Source organism: Ambystoma mexicanum, chromosome 9 (assembly GCF_040938575.1).
Source record: "Ambystoma mexicanum isolate Mex_15411 chromosome 9, UKY_AmexF1_1, whole genome shotgun sequence".
NCBI classification, from domain to species: Eukaryota; Metazoa; Chordata; class Amphibia; order Caudata; family Ambystomatidae; genus Ambystoma; species Ambystoma mexicanum.
Genome location: NC_090931.1, coordinates 941,084,450 through 941,099,185, shown reverse-complemented (window position 1 = coordinate 941,099,185; position 14,736 = coordinate 941,084,450). Strand labels below are relative to the sequence as shown.

Genomic DNA, 14,736 nt, shown 5'->3' with positions numbered 1-14,736 from the left:
CCTCTAGAGTAGTATTACACCATCAGAAAGCTGGTTCGTTGATTTATTCCATCAAGGAAAGATTTTATAGGTATTTTGACAGCAGTTAAGTATTCCAAATGTAATGATGCTCTTAAAATGAGTGTTTTTTTTCTGGTATGTTTTCTTTTTGTTAACTCGTGCATTTCTTCCCCTTAGGGCCATTCACTTAGTGATGGGCTGGACGAAGCCCAGAAAGCGGAGATGAAAGCCTACATGGAATTAGTCAATAACATGCTTCTGACAGCTGAGGTACAGTAAGCCTTCACCATATGTCATCTGGTTTGAATAGAGGACTAATAAATCATGTTCCTTCTGAAAACAATAATTGACTTTGATGTGTCAACATGAGGAGGGTAGATGGAAATAGTGACTTTGAATGAAATCTTTTTACGATCTCTAGTAACAGGCCAGAAAAACCTCTAGTACATTTATTGCCTGTCGAAAGGAACACTAGCAGTGTGCCCTGATTATTGGGGGGCGGAGGGGAGACGTGGAACTGGGTGTAGCAGAAGAATAACTGGTTGGGAGGTGTGTGGGGGGGGTCGAATAATTTTATTAGGGTTATTATGGTTAATATGGATGGAAGGACCATGGGGTTGAAAGAGTACTGGGATTCCCGAGGAGCACAACATTTCCTGCACGGAGCAAGTAGCGCAGCTGATGGAAGGAGCAGATATATTTTAATGTTGTTTTCACAAAACATGACAATAAACATTCTAATATATGCATTAACTGGCAGAGGGAACCCTAAAAGTGTGTGGTAAGTACTGGGGGCTGAAGAGGGAGCAGCAAAACGATAACGCGGTGGAAGATTTATCAGGGTCGAAGAAGACATTTTAAGGTGCTGGGTTAGTTTGGATACACAAAGCAGGTGTTAACGACATGAGGGATGGAGGGACCATGGGTTTGGAAGGAGTACTGAGGTGCCTGAGAGGCACAAATGGGAACAAGGAGCAGCACAGGGTCTTAAGGAGCACTGGTAACATTTAAGGGTTGAAGGGTGGCAAGTGACATGGTGTTACAAGGTGCCCTGGGGTGGCACGTGTGGCACAGCGTTTGTACAAAATACTTAGATGCATGGTGCCACAAAGAGAATGGTAGGTGGAAGGAGCGAGCACATAGGGATGCACAGAGCATTGGGAAGGGTGCAAGGAGCCCTTCGGAAAAGCAGTGATCACTGCTGATGGACGGGGAATGGGGGAAGAAGCACTTGGTTTGTGGAGCGAGCACTGCAAAGCTAAAGGAGTACTATTAGTACAAGGGAATCGTGGGAGGGCAGTGAGGCTCAAAGACCAATTTAGCAGGAGCGGCACAAGGAGTACCCATGATGGAAACAGCTCTGCAGTGCACAGGGAATGCTGGCAGTGCATGGAGGAGCACATGAAACACTGGGATGAAAGAGCACAGGGCAAAAGGATTGATTGTGGGTCACAGTGTGGCAAAGAGCAGTAAGAGCATAAGGCCACATTTGGCACTGGGGGCCCGGAAGGAGAACTTTGGTTGCAAAGACAAGTCAAAGGTGTAAGGAGCACTGGTGGTGCATGGATGAGGGAAAGAGCAAGGTAATGGACACATTATCACGGGCACAAGGAACACAGGTGAGGCAGGAGCATGTGGGGGTGGAAGGAGCACTGCAGATACATGAGGCAGAAGGGATACTGAGGCCTTCACAGCACACTGCCTGATGCAGTGGGCACTGGGGCTACAACGATCACCGGGAGTGCAAGAACTGCTGAAAGATGAGTGATGCAATGGCTACTAGGGGACAACATATAACTGGCCAGTTATCTGCTATAAACAACCAGAGCAATGGGGGGCAGAAGGGTGGTATGAGTCTTTCATGCTCTCCCACTGAGGGAGAGGGTGCAGTAGGGGGGAAAGGATCAAAACGCAGGGGAAAAGATACAGGAGATGCAGGCCACAATGGTGGGCATTAAAGAGTGACTTATCTGCTGGCCATCTCTAGTCACTATTTCAGGAATACAATGGATTAACATTAGGTTGTTTACAATGGTGTAAAAGTACCTTGTTCCCGCTGCTCATAGTTGGACAATGTCATAGTATACAGGGGGTGTCCCCTTAGTAGGGATTTTGAAAATGGCCAATTTATGATCGATGCAACCAATTATCCAGTGCTCCAAATAAGATGTTGGGTGGGAGTATTTTACCCCCTATTTTTGAACTTTGAAAGTAAATGCAATTTCAAGTGAGTAAAACATTAGGTTTTTTTCTTCGCAAGATAGTAAAATGTATGTGGCATACAACCAACGCATGCAAACAGTTAACTGTATGGAAATTATTCTGATGTGTCAGCAGTCCACATTGTGGCAGAAAAGCAGGTTTCTCACAATTAACTGATAAAGCACAGATTGAAGTAGCACCCTCTCGCCAATGGAACAGATGAGCACAAACACTCTGGGCTTCTTTTGCATGCAAAGAATCTCATGGTCATATGTTTGCTGGACAGTTAGCCTAACATCCTTCTGAAGTCGGTAAATTATCAAGGCAATCATAATTACATTCTTTAGAAGTTGATGGAAGTCTGCATGAGCCACTGCAAAAAGTTAAATGCTTTTCTAGATTACTTCTACAGGAACATGCTTTGCTTAGTTTCTATTTCAGTAACAAATTAAACCATTGCATTAGCTTGGTCTATTAAGTGTTGCTTGCGTCACCTATAACCCAAAACTATTGCATTAAAGTACAGATAAGGAGAAATGGCATATGAGGAGGTACACACAGCTTTTATGTGTTTGGCTATTTGCCCACCCATTGACTTCCCATGGCCATGATTATCCCTATGGCCATTCCCACCCAGTTCCTGTCCCTCTTTGCCCAAAACACCTCCTCCTGGGAACTCTTTGAGCGCTCATTAACCACGCCTTACCATCAAACCTTGCACTCAAAGTGCCTGGCAGTGTTTTTTCAAAGCCGTCTTCTGCAAATTAATGATTTAATTGGAGTTATAAACACGCTACTTTTAACCAGGTCTGCTGTCAGCCACTTGATTTATAAACACTATGCATGTCCTTCAAACGAAGTCCTGTTAAAAACAAGCATATGAAAGCCAACCGTTTTGGCTTGTGTATAAGCATTAGCCATTTGACAGGCACTGCTATTAGATGCCCCATTACTTGCACCATTTTTCACCTGCTGCAATCAATGGCCAGTTAATACCAGTATAGCTATGCCTGGCAAGTGCTTTGCCCATGCCTACACAAAAACCCAAACTCTTGGCATTGTCAATTACTGTTTTTTGTTTTTGTTTTGTACAATGCTTGCACTGGCTGGAGTGTCAGGTTTTGAATGTTAGAATTGTAGTCTTGAAAATTGAAAGATGCTGTGAACAGTGTGATTGGTTTAACGACAATTACTCAAGTCCAAGCTAGGGCATTGCTGCTGCTGACCAATTATAGCACCATTTACCACATTGGCTCCAAGTTAAGGTTAGTGGATATTTAAACTAGACATTCCATACTCCTCTGGGGATCATGTATGGTTTTTAAGGCACAAGTATTTTACACCCTTTTCATAATTGGAGTGTTCATTAAATTGTAAGAGTAAAAAAAATTTGCCTACACAAGAGTGTAAAATGTATGTGTCAGGCAACCAAAACATGACAAAACTTTAAAATAAATAAAACACATTAGCAATAAAACAGAGTTTTGTGTCCAAAAATGTCTGGCCTCAAACAATATATTACATTTGTAAAAAAACCTATTTCTACACATGAATATGAATGAACACACCACACAGGGTTCGAAATTGAGGGGAGTTTAGAACTATTTAGCTCCTTCTTCTAGCATAGGAGAGCCTGGTTAGCTTGAAATCAACAGCTACCATGAGCTATCTTTGGCTCCTGGGGCAAATTAGTGACCTCCAAACTTTGAGTATTTGAGATTGTTTATAAAGAGGAATAAGAACACATCTAATACAAATTTAAACAAAAAGATCCACAAAAAATGGACAAAAATGTCAAGGTGCATCTCTGGTAGCTTCTGGTACCCATGCAGTAGCTCCTGCCTACGGGGTGATGCCTGACACCCAGGAGCTGGTTTTAGCTCCTGTTTGTTGAATCTCAATTTCGAACCCTGCCACATGCATCTTGATGATAAATGCACACAAAGCAGGAACTTTGAAAAATACTTTAGTTTAATGCAACCATGCATTCACTTAAAGCATAATTTGTTTGTTACAAAGGATACTTCCAACGGTAAGTAAGCTTCCCCCCTTATTACTGATAGGAGAATAGATATGCATGCATAATGTTCCTCTCTGTGCATCTGTAGAAACAAAACATAGCAGAAGTTGAACAAAAGAAATCTTTGATTATGTCACTTTGTGGTGTTTCTGTCTGTAAGTCTAAATTCTCACAGATGGGAGAGCAAATGTCTTGTTTTCAGACTGCTTCTCTACAGCATGCAATTATATCCAGGGAAATAGAAATTAGGATGTTCTGCTTTTTGTCAAGTGCCCTAACCTTGGCACTGCCCTATGCTCTCAACTAGTGCATAAATGAAAAGCACAGAAAAATAAAAGGTGTTCTATTTTCAATATTGTAACTCGTACAAAGGCCTGTACTCTGGCATGAACTGAAGAAAGGAGGGGGTCTAGAAGTCTCTGAATCCTTCAGCCACCATGTGTGTCACTAGCTCCTTGAGAACGCACTATAAATATGTCTGTTGCGAGGTGAGTGATGGGTTATAGACAGAGGGGGGCTAGAAGGATCTAAATCTTCCTGTCACGCTCACCTGATTCCCACGGAGGCGCAAGTCTGGCTTCGAGTGCTGATGCTTCTTCAATGGTGAAGCGCAGGACTCTGATGATGGACAGGAAGGGCCCCTCTACTCTGGCTTTTCTGGCTCGCAGGAATATTCCCCTGTGCGTGAAAAGGGAGTATTACCTACTGACGGAATAATGCTCAAGCATCCCACTCCCTTCCAACCCTCCTCGATACCCTTCCACGATTCCCCGTGAAGTCTCACCTTAGGGTTTGGAAGGATGAGCTCTCCATCCTGCTTCTGATGCAGGGGCGCGTTGAAACCCAGTTACTTCACTGGATTGAGGTTTGATGGGAGTTCAATATAAGCTTGACTATTCAGGTGAGGCGCTGTAAGAGTTCTGTTGCAAGTTCAAAAGTTCAAGCTTAATAATAATGTTCATTGTCTTATTGCAGCAAGCGCTAATGCTTATGTCTTTTTCCCCTTAGGGGCCGGGGTTCGGAATGCCGGAGATATGGCGCCGACCCGAAGTGTAAGTTCTGGATGATCGTTCAGGTAATGTCTTTGCATTCGCTCATTCAATGTCTTTGTCTTTTTTCCCCATTGGGGCCGAGGTCGGGAATCCCTGGAAGCGCCAGGACCCGAAATGAAATGGGAATGACCCAACAGGTAAGCCTTAGAAGGAAACTGAGCTTTTCCTTTTTCCCTTCCTTCTCTCACCTTGTTTTCTTGTCTTTTCTCTCTAGGCTCTGAGAAGTGGGTGCGGATCCGGATGATCGCTGCTGAAGATGGAGGCGCCCAGGAAAGGTGAGTGAAATGCAGCGCTGCAGCGGTCGAAACAAAATGCTTTTAAAATGATGTCTTCCCTTTCAGGATCGTCGGTGTGATGTCCCCGTGATGCAGCTTTAGCAGGTAAGGTCTTCTTTCTCTCCAATTCCTTCTTATCTCCTTTTGCAGGCGACCCAGGATGCTGACAGGCGTGGCTGAAGTCCAGATGCAGGAGCTGACACGGTGAGCGTCCAGCTGCGAGGAGCAGAACAACGTGAAGCGTGAGTTGCTGATCGGGCGTGGTTTAAATAGCTTTGGAAGAAGTTCCAGGCATGTACCCTTCCACCGATCAGGTATGTATCCTTCCCCGACCACACCCAGGTGGAAAGTAGTCCCACAGGTAAAGTAGTTCCATTCAGGCCTCAAGAGGGCCTGGATGTAGCAGCATGGTCTGCATCAGGTAAGTGCACATTAAAACACTTGAACACATGTCTGGCTTTATGAGCCGGGCGCCTAAGGCACCAGGACAGGGGTCCAACATGAGCCTGGCGCCTAAGGCGCCAGGACTGTGTCCGAAGGGCCCCAGCTTGGGCCCGCTGGCACTTCCCTGGGGGGAATGATGCCTGCCTCTGGGGTTGCTGGGTCGGACCTGGCTCCTTGGAGGTAGGCATCATGACAGTACCCCCCCTCAAGGCCCCTCCCAAGGTTGTTCCCTCCGGGGGTTTTGGCTTGTTCGGAAATCTCCGGTGGAACCTTTGTATTAATCAAGGTGCGTGAACATGGTTACTAGGCTCCCACAATCTCTCCTGAGGTCCATATCCCTTCCAGTCAACAAGATAGAAGAGTTTTGACTTTAACACCTTGGAGTCTAAAATGTCTTTAACTTCGAATTCTAATTCCCCTTCAATTTGAACTGGGTCTGGAGGCTTGGACAGTCGGGTCCCTGGTTGTACCGGCTTCAAAAGTGATGCATGAAAAACTGGATGAATACGCATGTTAGACGGTAAATCCAGTTTAAAGGCCACGGGATTGATTATAGCCTTGATGGGATAAGGTCCTATGAAACTGGGATTGAAGGTTCGCGGGCCCTTGAGGGGTAAATGTTTCGTTGCTAGCCATACCCGGTCTCCTACTTGGTAAGGAGGAGTCTTACTTCGATGCAAATCAGCATTTTCTTTATACTTTTTCTTGGCTTGCTGTAAATGAGTTGCAGCTTCTTTGAAGGCTCGGGTTATTGTGGAATGCAGATGATTTACTGCGGGCATTTCTAGGGTCAGAGGTGGATCTAGGTCAGAGGTCCGAGGATGGTGACCATACAAAGTATAAAAAGGAGTTTGTCCGGTTCCAGAATGCACTGAATTGTTGTATGCATATTCTGCGATCCAAAGGATGTCTTTCCAATTTAACTCGGATTGGTGTAACATGCACCGAAGATATTGCTCGAGAGTCTGATTGGTTCTCTCGGTTTGTCCGTCGGTCTGGGGGTGGTGGCTGGTGGATAACCGCACATCTATTTGTGCTAGTTGACAACATTTCTTCCAAAAATGGGAGATAAATTGACTTCCACGATCTGAGACTAATATGGAAGGAAAACCATGTATGTGAACTATATTCTCCAGAAATTCCTTGGCCAAGGTGGAAGCTGAAGGCAAACCTTTTAAAGGGATAAAGTGGGCCATTTTGGAGAATAGATCCACAATTACAAGGATAGTGTTGTAACCAGCACAAGGAGGCAGGTCAGTTATAAAGTCCATTGACAAGGTGCGCCATGGTGCCGGTGGAATATCCAAGGGTTGAAGTAGGCCGGCTGGCCTTTTCTTTTGACCCTTGTTTTGGGCGCAAATTCCGCAAGACAATACAAAAGACTTTGTCTTTTCTCCAAGAAGGCCACCACAAGTGGCGTTTGATTTTTTCCTCCGTTTTAGCGATACCGGGGTGTCCTTCCATTAATGATTCATGATGATGGGCAATAACAAGTTCTTGCAATTCTTTACTTGGCAGAAACAACCGCTCCTGGAAGTAGGGTAAATCATCCTTAACGGCGTAATGAGGACCCTTTTGACTCCATTCCAGTAAGGCTGAAGAGTCTAGAAGTTGTTTTACTTGCGTTTGGATGACCTCAATAGTTTGCAATGAAGTTAGGCCTAAGAGTCTTTGTTCAGGTATGATTGGCACAGGTTCTAAACTCGAATTGGGTTCTTCCATGCCAATCCGGGATAAGGCATCCGCTTTACCATTCTTGCAGCCAGGGCGATAGGTAATTACGAAATCAAATTCCGCAAAGAATAGAGCCCATCGGAGTTGTCGTGAAGATTGAGGTTTGGCCGTCTTTAAATATTGTAAATTTCTGTGGTCCGTAATTACAGTGATGGTGTGTCTTGCCCCGAGAAGGTAGTGACGCCAAGCCTTGAAAGCAGATTTAATAGCCAGTAACTCCTTGTCGGTAATTGCGTAGTTGATTTCAGGAGGAGAAAATTTCCTGGACCAAAAGGCCACAGGGTGTAGTTGGTTAGTTTCTGGGTCTCTTTGCGGCAAGACAGCTCCCATGGCCGAACTGGATGCGTCGGTTTCCACAATGTAAGGGAGATCTGGGTGCGGGTGCTTCAATACAGGTGCAGAGGTGAATTTGGTTTTCAGGTCCTGAAAGGCTTGTTCGGCCTCAAGAGTCCATTCAAAGCATTTGTTTTTCTTTAGGAGAGCTGTGATGGGTTGGACTGTTCGGGAAAATTCCGGAATGAATCGTCGATAGAAATTGGCGAAGCCGAGCATGCTCTGAACTCCCTTCACCGAGCTAGGAGATGGTCATTTGAGGATGGCGTCCAACTTTCGCGAGTCCATTCGGACTCCTTGAGGTGTCAGGATGAATCTGAGAAACTCAACTTCTGTGGTATGAAAGACGCATTTTTCGAGCTTTGCAAATAGTCTGTGCTGGCGCAATTTCTCAAGAACTGCCCTAACATGTTTTCTGTGATCGGATTCTGAAGAAGAGTACACCAGGATGTCGTCAATATAAACAATGACACAGACATCAATAAGTTCCCGAAGAACATCATTCATAAAGTACTGAAAGGCGGCAGGTGCATTGCACAAACCGAAGGGCATCACCTGATATTCGAAGAGCCCAAATTTGGTGCGAAATGCAGTCTTCCATTCGTCGCCTTCTTTTATACACACCAGGTGATAAGCTCCTCGGAGATCTAACTTGGTGTACACACAAGCATCTTTCACCTGGTCGATAAGCTCAGGGATCAGGGGCAGAGGATAACGATTCTTAATCGTTATTTGATTTAGGGCGCGATAGTCTATACATGTTCTAAGGTCGCCCTCTTTTTTCGACACGAAGAACAGAGCTGAGGAGACAGGAGACTTGGACGGGCGAATAAAACCATTGGCTAGGTACTGATCTAAATACTGACGCAAATGCAGGTTCTCAGGTTCCGTAAGAGCATAAATCCTACTACAAGGTAGTTGAGCATTGGGTACCAGATCGATTTGGCAATCATAAAACCGATGGGGAGGTAACGTGTTAGCCTGTTCCTTCTGAAAAACGTCTTGGAATTCTTGGTATTCTGACGGTAGCTGTACAGGGGTGGAAGTTGCTGAGGCTAGACCCATAACTGGATTTCTTGGATAACAAGTTGGTTCACAATCAGGAAAACGTATCTTCTTTGCTCGCCAGTTGATTCTGGGATTATGTGTTTCTAACCAAGGAATTCCAAGAATTACTTGAAATTGTGGGGCCTTGATCACATCAAACACGATTGCTTCCCGATGTCCATCTTGACCCACCAGTGTCATTTCAACAGTGGAATGCGTTACAGGTCCTGAGGCTATTTCGGTTCCATCTACTGTAGTAATGACATCTTGGGTTACTTTCGGGCGGAGAGGGAGCTTAATCCTGGAAGCCAATTCACGGTCTATGTAGTTTCCAATAGCTCCACTGTCGATGTATGCTTTTACAGCATGCAACTGCTGAGGCTGTTTTGGGACCACGAGCACCATTGGCATGACAAAATGCGAGGTCAAAGAGTTTGTTTTCAAGCTCGGCAAGCGGTCCCCTACGCTTGTCGGGCTAGGTCGTTTCCCGAATCAGGTGTGAATAAATCGTTATCAGTGGCTCCAACCACCTTCTTAGGTGGTTTAACCGGACAATTTCGAAGAAAGTGGCCGGAAGTCCCGCAATACAGACAAAGTTGCATTTGCCGCCTTCTCTCGTTCCTTCTGCGTTAATGGTCCTTTAACACCGCCGATTTGCATAGGTTCGGATACGTCGGTACTCTTGGAGTTAGCGTGGGTTTTGATCGGTGCTCGGGTTTCGTACTTGAACCGATCTGCTTTTCTATTTTGAAGTCTGTGATCAAGTTGAACCACCAAGTCTATGTAGTCTGCGCAGACCTGGGGTGGATCTCCTATCTGAGCTAGAACATCCTTAAGCTCTCCGCGCAGGCCTCGATGAAACAATGTGATCCTTTTGTTTTCTAGCCATCCAGTTTCCACAACCAGTCTATTAAAGGTGGCAACGAAGGACAGGAGATCCTGATTACCTTGTCGTAAGGATAGCAGTTCGTTATCAAGGGCCTGTCCTTGAGAGTGTCGAGCAAACAATCTTTCCATGCTGGCCTGGAAGCCCTGAAAATCCTGGAGAATTGGATCATCCTGATTTACCAATGGAATAGACCAATCGCCAGCACTGCCACTGAGGTAAGATAGTATAAAGGCTACCTTGGTCTGGTTGTTAGGGAAGGCCCCGGGTCGGCATAGAAAGTGTAAATGACATTGGTTCATAAAGACGGCATATTTCTTGGGATCCCCCGCAAAATGTTCAGGCGGGGCCAAAGGCATGTGTCCAGGTAGATTGATTTGTACCGGGTTATTCAAACCCATTGATGTGGAAGTACCTCCGGAATTAGGTAAAGGAGTGTGCCCTGCCTGGGCCTGCAATAACCTTTTGGCCAGGTCATCAGTTCTTTCCTTAGATAGGATCAGTTCTCTTTTGAGAGCGTTAGTCTCCTGGCGGGCTGAGTGCACTTCTGCCCGTAATTCCCCCAAAAGCTGGGCCAGCTGATCTGTCTCGGAAGTCTCCATAGCGCCCGGGTGGGAGATTGTGGGTAGGCTTCGCGTTCTGTCACGCTCACCTGATTCCCACGGAGGCGCAGGTCTGGCTTCGAGTGCTGATGCTTCTTCAATGGTGAAGCGCAGGACTCTGATGATGGACAGGAAGGGCCCCTCTACTCTGGCTTTTCTGGCTCGCAGGAATATTCCCCTGTGCGTGAAAAGGGAGTATTACCTACTGACGGAATAATGCTCAAGCCTCCCACTCCCTTCCAACCCTCCTCGATACCCTTCCACGATTCCCCGTGAAGTCTCACCTTAGGGTTTGGAAGGATGAGCTCTCCATCCTGCTTCTGATGCAGGGGCACGTTGAAACCCAGTTACTTCACTGGATTGAGGTTTGATGGGAGTTCAATATAAGCTTGACTATTCAGGTGAGGCGCTGTAAGAGTTCTGTTGCAAGTTCAAAAGTTCAAGCTTAAATAATAATGTTCATTGTCTTATTGCAGCAAGCGCTAATGCTTATGTCTTTTTCCCCTTAGGGGCCGGGGTTCGGAATGCCGGAGATATGGCGCCGACCCGAAGTGTACGTTCTGGATGAGCATTCAGGTAATGTCTTTGCATTCGCTCATTCAATGTCTTTGTCTTTTTTCCCCATTGGGGCCGGGGTCCCGAATGCCTGGAAGCGGCAGGACCCGAAAGGAAATGGGAATGACCCAACAGGTAAGTCTTAGAAGGAAACTGAGCTTTTCCTTTTTCCCTTCCTTCTCTCACCTTGTTTTCTTGTCCTTTCTCTCCAGGCTCTGGGAAGTGGGTGCGGATCCGGATGATCGCTGCTGAAGATGGAGGCGCCCAGGAAAGGTGAGTGAAATGCAGCGCTGCAGCGGTCGAAACAAAATGCTTTTAAAATGATGTCTTCCCTTTCAGGATCGTCGGTGTGATGTCCCCGTGATGCAGCTTTAGCAGGTAAGGTCTTCTTTCTCTCCAATTCCTTCTTATCTCCTTTTGCAGGCGACCCAGGATGCTGACAGGCGTGGCTGAAGTCCAGATGTAGGAGCTGACACGGTGAGCGTCCAGCTGCGAGGAGCAGAACATCGCGAAGCGTGAGTTGCTGATTGGGCGTAGTTTAAATAGCTTTGGAAGAAGTTCCAGGCATGTACCCTTCCACCGATCAGGTATGTATCCTTCCCCGACCACACCCAGGTGGAAAGTAGTCCCACAGGTAAAGTAGTTCCATTCAGGCCTCAAGAGGGCCTGGATGTAGCAGCATGGTCTGCATCAGGTAAGTGCACATTAAAACACTTGAACACATGTCTAGCTTTATGAGCCTGGCGCCTAAGGCGCCAGGACAGGGGTCCAACATGAGCCTGGCGCCTAAGGCGCCAGGACTGTGTCCAAAGGGCCCCAGCTTGGGCCCGCTGGCACTTCCCTGGGGGGAATGATGCCTGCCTCTGGGGTTGCTGGGTCGGACCTGGCTCCTTGGAGGTAGGCATCATGACACTTCCTAGCAATGTGAAACGCGCAACCTAAACAGAAACCAGCCTCCTCTTACCTTTACAGCTTTTTGCTTCTAATTTCTGCAAAGTCTCCCTCAGTCACAGTCCTGCAGAACCTGGTGTTTTGGAGTCCCCTCTGAAATGGAGATGATTGTATCTCCTAGTTAGAGCAATAATCTCTCATCCCAGGAGGGTGACCTGCAGAGCAGCTGAGTATTCGGGAGTGCAGATATAGCTACTCACCGGCTATGTCCTGTGCACTTGGCAAACTGAACTCCTCATTCCCATCTCCACCGTCTTCTCCCACTCCAGATAAAGGAGCCCTAAATCATCCGAAACAGCGCCCCCCCAAGCTGAGACATATGTCCACCCACAAAGACATGATTTGAATTTGATTTGTTTTTGATGCATTTATAAACGGCACAGAACAAACTCTATTGTGTAAAGGCACAGATGGTATATAAGGAAGCTAAACAGGACCAACAAATGTGTGAAAGGCAATTTTTCAGAGGAGGACACACTAAACTCCAGAGAGAGCCTTTATCGATCCTTTATTTGAAGAGGAAAGTTTGCAGGGGTCTTCAAAACTGGTCGATAAAATCCTGAGCTCTCGTTTCTTGAGGAAGGTTGTTCCACAGTTTTGGGCCATAGACCGCAAACCTTATATCTCCCGTTGTGACACAAAGATAGCAAGGTATTTTCAACAACAATCGGTCCCCTGAGCGTATCCTCCTAGACGGTTGATACCAGCTAAGTTTATCCCCCAAATATGGAGGGGCGAAACCCTTCAAACTCTTGAAGATCAAACAAGCCACCTTAAAGATAATTCTATATCTCACTGCCTGCCAGTGGAGAGTCTGTTTAGCGGGCGAGACTTGGGAAGACCTGTCCAATCGACACACCAGTTTTACCACAGCGTTTTTGCTCCCTGCATTCTCTGGTGCTACTTGACCGGAATTCCAGCGAGAAGGCGGTTGCAGTAGTCCAGGTGTGAATTCACTAATGAACCCACTTCAACAGCATGATCATCGTCTGGGATGAACAGCAGGTCTTGTCGTAACATGTGCAGAGAATAGAACACTGCCTGTGTCTGTACCTTAGCACTGACCTGGCCTTCACTACCAAGATTTTCCTGCCAAATACATTAATTTTGGAGGCAACTTTAGCTCAGCCCTCAATAAACATGGGTTTTTGGGACACTTCTGTTTGGACCGAAACATCTTCTTGCAGTAGCAAGAAGATGTTACGGTGCAAACAGAGTGACTTTGGTCTTGGTCATATTGAGTTGCAGCTGGTTTTCCGGCATCCAAAGGCTAACCTCATCGAGTCACTGTTTGACCATAAGGAATGTTTCATCAACATTCCCTTTTTTAACAAACACCTGGATATCATCGGTGTAGGAATGAATATAGATCCCTTGACTCCTCAGGGTGTATATTAATGACTGAAGTTAAAGATTAAAAAGCAGGGGTGACAGACAAGATCCCTGTGGTACTCCACAACCCAAGGGAACGGTATCTGAAAGAAAACCCCCCAATTTAACCGGCTGGCATTGTCTCGAAAGAAAGGAACCAATCCATTTCATTGCATGTTCAGAAACATTACAGTTTTCTCTCAGGCGGCTAAGCAGGATGAGATTGTATTAAAGGCTGCGGAGAGATCCGACATTACCAATAATTAAAGATCTCTTCTATCTGCAGCCCCTAATAAATCATCCTGCACTGCCAGCAGAGCTGTCTCCGGTCCCAAATTTAGGCCTGAAACCGGATTGAAAAGGGCCAGGTCGTGACTTCTCCACATACTCTTGCAATTGGCTGGTAACCACTTTGTCAGGCTCTACCTGACCACAGGAGCCCGCAATCGGTCGATAATTCTGCATCATAAGTGAATCCAGGGTAGGTTTTTTTAACAAGGGCATAACAATGGCTTTCTTCAAGTCCCTCACTATACCCTCAAGAGATTTGTTAAGTTAGTTTGTCATAAATGGGGTGATCTCCAATGATATTCACCTTGTGGTACATGGTGGCATTGGAAATAAAAGATCATTAGTTGGTTTGAGCAAAGTTATTAATTAATTAATTAATTAACACCATCCTCTGACACAGGGGTGAAGTCAAAAGAAGCAGTGCATTGGGAAACCACTGTTTGCACTTGACATGGTTGTTCTTTCTATTTTGAAACTTTCTTTTAAGAGGACGGAAGACGCAACAAGACATGCACCCAACCAGCCTTGATCGCAGGGTCCACGGACGCATGGGTGGACTGCTCACCCAGAATTGCTCCCCAGGCCATGCTACCTTAAACCCAGTCTCCCCAACCTGATAAATACACAACCTGCAAAACAAACCCTGCAAGACCTCTGGCATTGACAGCCTCTCCAAACCAAGAGGACTCCTGACTACTGGCACAAGAGGACCAGGCCACCATCCCACTTCCCCTCTCAAATCCAACTCTGCGCAGCCACTGACCAGACCTATTCCACAATCCCGCTCCAAACATCCCCCTCGTCTGTGCTCCTTACCACCACAGGCCCAACACAGCCCCCGCCGACTCAAGCAGCCGCCAAGGCTAAGAGGGAAACAAAGGGACAACAGCAGGGAAAACCCAGGACCCAAACCCAGGACTAGGGACAGGCCAAAAAGGCAGAGACCAAAGTCAGAAGGAAAGAGAGACAAAGT

At 46.2% G+C, this 14,736-nt stretch overlaps 1 protein-coding gene across 5 annotated transcripts in view; it reads left to right on the top strand.

Annotated features, from left to right (window-relative positions):
- MTX2 (metaxin 2) overlaps nt 1-14,736 on the top strand; it is a 969,974-nt gene that overhangs the window by 661,773 nt on the left and 293,465 nt on the right. For all 5 annotated transcript variants that reach the window (XM_069616118.1, XM_069616119.1, XM_069616120.1 and 2 more), the window contains one exon: nt 178-270. In XM_069616118.1, coding sequence (XP_069472219.1) covers nt 178-270 — 93 coding nt within the window. The remainder of the gene's footprint in view (nt 1-177; nt 271-14,736) is intronic.